The following is a 5,343-nucleotide window of genomic DNA, read 5'->3' on the forward strand; positions in this document are numbered from 1 at the left end:
AGCTCGTGAAGCTATGCAGATGTTTCTTCCAAAACAACGTCAAACTCTCTGTCGGAAAATTTAACCCTGTCAGAGACCTGTTTGACAGTGACTTTCAGACTGAAGTTTTCTTACCATTTGCTTTAGCAAATTATTGAATTTGTAAGTCTTCTTTATATTTGCTTTGTTTCAGTATTTTTACCACCAAGTCCAGTTGACCGAAAAAATATTATACATTTAAAATATATTAACTTTTATTTAATACAAAATTTTAAAATATCATACATGTAAAATATAGTAGCTTTTATTTAATACAATTTTTTTTTAAAATTATTGATAAATTTTAATCTTTTGTTTTGGAGAATATTAAATTTCAAAAAATTAAAACTCGAACATTATCAGATATAAAGGCTCTCATTGAAATTCACATGGTAATAGTAAATAGATAATAATAAAGATCTTCTATACCAATACATCTAGAGAGCTGCACACTACAGTATATCACATTTGTAATAGTACGACGAAAGAGTGCATTTATAGAATGTCTATTAATGAGTTGAAAGGAAGTTTCCTGCTACATGGAGTACAAGTTAAGATCTGATCTTTCCTATAATATTTTTCCTTTTTGGGTTGTGCCCAATATCGCCCTTCTGTATCTAGGTTTCATTACATTCTCCTTCCTTTCAATTGGAACTCTGACATGGAAGGATTCACGCCTTACCTTTCGGCCGCCATGACAAAGGTTTCTTTCCATGCTAAGAGATATAATGTGTTTTTGAGTTTTAGGGGAAAAGATGTGAGAAAGACTCTGGTTGACCATCTCTTCCAAGCTCTTTCTGCAGCCGGATTGAATGTATTTCTTGACACCCACAAATTAAATAAGGGGGGAACCATTGATTCCAGCCTGAAAAATGCAATTATGTGGAGCGCAATATGTATTCCTATATTTTCCAAAGGCTATGCAAGCTCAACATGGTGTCTTAGGGAAGTTGCCTTTATGTTGGAATCTTCTGGGACGATTATTCCTCTCTTTTATGAACTGGAACCGACCCATGTTAGGTATCCTCTAGGAGATTCCAGCCCTTACAAGGAATCATTTGAAAAGCACTACAACCATCCAAATCGATATTCAAGAGAAGAGATTGATGGGTGGAAGCATGCCCTTGAGAAGATCTGCTCTCGTTCAGGGTGGTCACTAGATATGACTCCAAGGTTAGTAATTGATCTTTGTTTTTTTGTTTTTTCAAATTCAATTATTAGTTTAAAATTGAATTATTTTTTAAAAGTAAAGGATGAAATGTGTCAAAGTTCTTTTCTATAGTTAGATAAGAAGAAAAATAGATAGATATAAACAGAAATGGAAAATAAATAGTGAAAAGAGATATTGAGGGAGTTTAAATGGATAGAACTCTATGTAATTATATATAAAAAAGGGGAAGAGAGAGAATTTTTAGTCATGAAATTGTTTTAAAACTAACATTTTCAACTTGGTGTGAAATGGATACACTCAAGAGATTTGGAAAGTCTATGCGAATTATTATTATTATTATTTTTTTGACATATATTAAAGACTTCAAAATTATTGTCAATTCACCACTTTATAAAAATTTGGTAAGACTAAATGGGAGCCTGCATGCTAATAGTTTTACTTCTGCAAGTTTCAGCTAGAAATGGCAAATAGTTTGTCTAAAATGCTAAGATTTAAAAACAAAAATATAAATTAGATACTACATACTGAAGGGCAAGACCTTTTTGATAAAAGACTCACAATTTACCGTTGTGGTGTAAGCTCTTGCCTATAATCTATTAAACTTTATTATTCACTATACAAATAAAATATAAATGAATATTTTTAATAGTTATAATACATTTATAATCCAATTACACTTTCTCCTTTCTTTATATTGGCAATCTCAAGTGAAACCTAATATGCCGAATCAGAAATGTTTTTTAAGGAGACGGAAAATAGGATAGCATTTATTTACTTTAAAAGAATAAACCCAAAAATCTCGTAAAAAATAGTTATTTTTATTTTATACCGCACCATTCATGGATACTCTGGTGGCCTCGGTCATATATATATATATATATATATATATATATATATATATATATATATATATATATATATATATATATATATATATATATATATATATATATATATATATATATATATATATATATATATATATTCACCTATCGAGTATTGAGAGGTTTAGAGCCATCCAATTTAGTGGAGATAATGTTGATCTCTACTTTGTAGTATAATATTTGTACCCACTGCAATATAAAATGCGGGTTGTACCGGGCATCTTCTGAGCGATGTAACGTTATTGATGCCTATAAGCTGCTCTTATGCAGAAGAGTTACCAGCTGCATCTACGGATGAGATACACATGTACATATGGTAAATTTGAGTCAAATAGACATACAATGAATAATATGGACATTTCATTGATGCAGCATATGAACAATTTAGCCATGTTGGTTCTTATTTAATTCTAAGTCTGTGAATTCCAAAATAAATGTTATGAATTGTCACGTGTCCGAGAGTGTAAATCTATCAATTTAAAATTGAGGAGTTTCAACAGTTGAATGCCTCCACAAAGCCGGCCTATTTTAAGAAGGAAAAGAAATACCAGATTCGTTTATCACATAATTAATGCCCCATATCTAATATAGTGAGCACTCTTAAGAACGTCAAAAGAAAAAAGCCAAACACCTGAACTCAATCGTTCAAAATAACCAAATTTGAGCATCTAGAGGTTTCCTGTGGGCTTCTCATTTCTGACTATAAGTATGGGACAAGTTGAATTGTTTTGGTCGTAATAAAAGTAGCAAGGAATCTAGTCTATTTTGTAAAGCTGAAATAGCTAATATCTTGCAATTGAAGAGCATGTGCAAATTTTCATTTTCATTGAGAAATAGAAAACAAGTTATTTATTACAAGTTTTTAATTACTGCAAAAGAGTTCTAGATTAACCTTCATATGATATATGTAAAAGAAGTTTAGATTGCAGAATATATATTTTTAAATGTTGATAATATTAGAATGATGTGTTGAGTGACCTTCATGTTATGTAAAAGATCACAGACTTTGAATAGGTTAAGATCATCACTCTGTTTATAGTATTCATGAAAGTTACACAGAACAGTAGATCTATAATTCGCGATCAAATATTGATACAGATTTAAATATATATGAAATATGATTTTTTTTTAAATTTGATTTGTAAAAATCTTACCTCTCTAGTTTTCTGTTCCTTTTTATTTCATTTTTCCTGTGCTCTTTCTTTCACTTTTCTGACGTAAAGACTCCATCATATCACTAAGCTTTATTTCCTTGCACGGTAGTTCGCAAGCATTAGCTTTCGCTTGAAATACTTGGAAAACCTGAAGCAATAATGATTGGAAAAATGGAGTTAAAAGGAAGATTAGAGAGGATGATCTTTTAAATTAAATATGGAAGAAAGCTGGAGCAGATGAAAAAAAGAATTCTTACCTTAGGTTTTCCTTCATACGCATGAGATAAGATGCCAAAAAATAAAGATCATCGGAGATAGTTGTGTGGCTTTACTCATATCCATCCATTCTACACTATTAAAACAAAATCATAAAACATTTAAAATCTGCCCTCTTGGAAAATAACAGGAGATACTTCATTGGCTAGACAAAAACTAGCACAATGTTTCAAAGCAATATGCACCAAGTTTTTAGTATGAGCAAATTTCCATAAATACATAGATTTTCCATGGTTATTATGAAGATTATATATTGTTTGGGTGATTAGGATGGGCACAAATTAGATATACTTCGTAATTGCAATTGCATTGTCATTTGAAATGATAGAAAATAGATTCGATTATTTCGTCGTTGTACAGGTGTCACTAACTTCGCAATATACAGATTCGAAGGTCAGCTAGTGAAGAAAGTGGTGAACGACATAATAAAGACACTTGACAGGGTGCCGTTACAAGTTGCCAAACATCCGGTGGGATTTGAAACTGTACGAAAAGGTCTAATTCAGAAATTGCATCTCATTTCATCCCAATATGGAATATTGGGTATAGGTGGTATTGGGAAGACCACAGCTGCGAAGGCCGTGTATAATAAAATTTATAGTGAATTCGATGCTGCTTCCTTCCTGTTTAATGTCCGCGACGCTAGCCTTCCAAAATTGCAGGGTCAAATTCTCAAAGATTTGGTCAACTATGAAGAAGATCTGTGTGGAAAAGGGAAAATATTTGTTGATAGATCGTTTGCAAGGAATCCGCGCCCTTATCGTCTTGGACGATGTTGATAATCGCGTGCAATTGGACGCCTTGGCTGGGGATTGGCTAGCCCCTGGAAGCCGTTTAATCATTTAATCATTAGACACATTCTCAATGCCGCTCATATCTCATCCGATTGCATTCGCGAGATGCGCGGATTTGAGGAAAGCGTAGGGCTCCAGTTGTTTTGTTGGCACGCCTTCCTCAGACCATCCCCCATTCCCCGTTTTAAACAACTCTCGAGAAGAATAGTGGAGGCTTGCAAGGGACACCCTCTTTCTCTCGAGATCATTGGAGCTTTTTTGTACGATAAGCAGGATGACACTCACATTGATTGCTGGAATGAAACCCTTGAAAATGTTGCAGGCAATAGAGACATTTTTGAAACACTCAAGATCAGATATAGTGGTCTTAGTAGTGAGGAAAAAGAAATGTTTCTGGACATTGCTTGCTATTTTATTGGAGAATGCACAACTTCTCCCATAGTTTTCTGGAAATCCATGTACAAGAATGTGCGCATTGCTATCAATAATCTGTCAAATAAGTTGTTGATAAAGATAGACGAGAAAGGTGTATTTGAAATGCATGACCTCGTGCGAGATATGGGCCGAATCATTGCTGAGGAAGATCAAACCCAGCAATGGGAGACTGTCCACTTCCAGTCAAGCAGCTCATTCAACAATGCAAGTAGCACTATCAATATCTCTCGCCTTCGTCTCCATCAAGGTGATTCACGGTGCCTTAAAATGTTGTGTACACCTAGTCTTCGCTATCTTCATTTGGAGCAAGTGCTCATAGAAGATATCTTAGACATTCTTCCTCTAACTTTGAGATGGGTCAAGGTGAATTCTTAGACAACCTGAGTTGGTCTAGTGGTGGAGAACTTGTACTCTTGAAAGAGAGGTCACAAGTTCAAATCCCACTGGGCGGGTAGGGTATGTATGCCTCATTTGTAGTGCCAAGCGCCTCTCGAAAAAGAGTACGAGGTAGTCCCATATCACTGTCACCATACGTAAACCCAAAAACTATGGCATAGTGTCGTGGACTATAAAACCACCTTGCCTTGCCTTTTTGCAAGCATGGGGTGTAG

General features: G+C 34.1%; 1 protein-coding gene across 1 annotated transcript; it reads left to right on the forward strand.

The window, feature by feature from the left end:
- The first annotated feature begins 679 nt into the window (after window positions 1-679).
- Window positions 680-4,282, forward strand: LOC149563469 (toll/interleukin-1 receptor-like protein). Its single transcript, XM_089828190.1, has 2 exons — window positions 680-1,191; window positions 3,889-4,282. The coding sequence occupies exons 1-2, from the start codon at window positions 680-682 to the stop codon at window positions 4,280-4,282; spliced, it is 906 nt and encodes a 301-aa protein (XP_089684316.1).
- Window positions 4,283-5,343: the final 1,061 nt, after the last annotated feature.

This window comes from Cupressus sempervirens, chromosome 4 (assembly GCF_028749045.1).
Source record: "Cupressus sempervirens isolate cs-2001-9-10 chromosome 4, ASM2874904v1, whole genome shotgun sequence".
NCBI classification, from domain to species: domain Eukaryota; kingdom Viridiplantae; phylum Streptophyta; class Pinopsida; order Cupressales; family Cupressaceae; genus Cupressus; species Cupressus sempervirens.

Coding starts and splice junctions, on each gene's coding strand:
- LOC149563469 (XM_089828190.1), top strand. CDS start 680: ATGGAAGGATTCACGCCTTACCTTTCGGCCGCCATGACAAAGGTTTCT. Junction 1,192..3,888: donor TCACTAGATATGACTCCAAG/GTTAGTAATTGA, acceptor CGCAATATACAG/ATTCGAAGGTCAGCTAGTGA.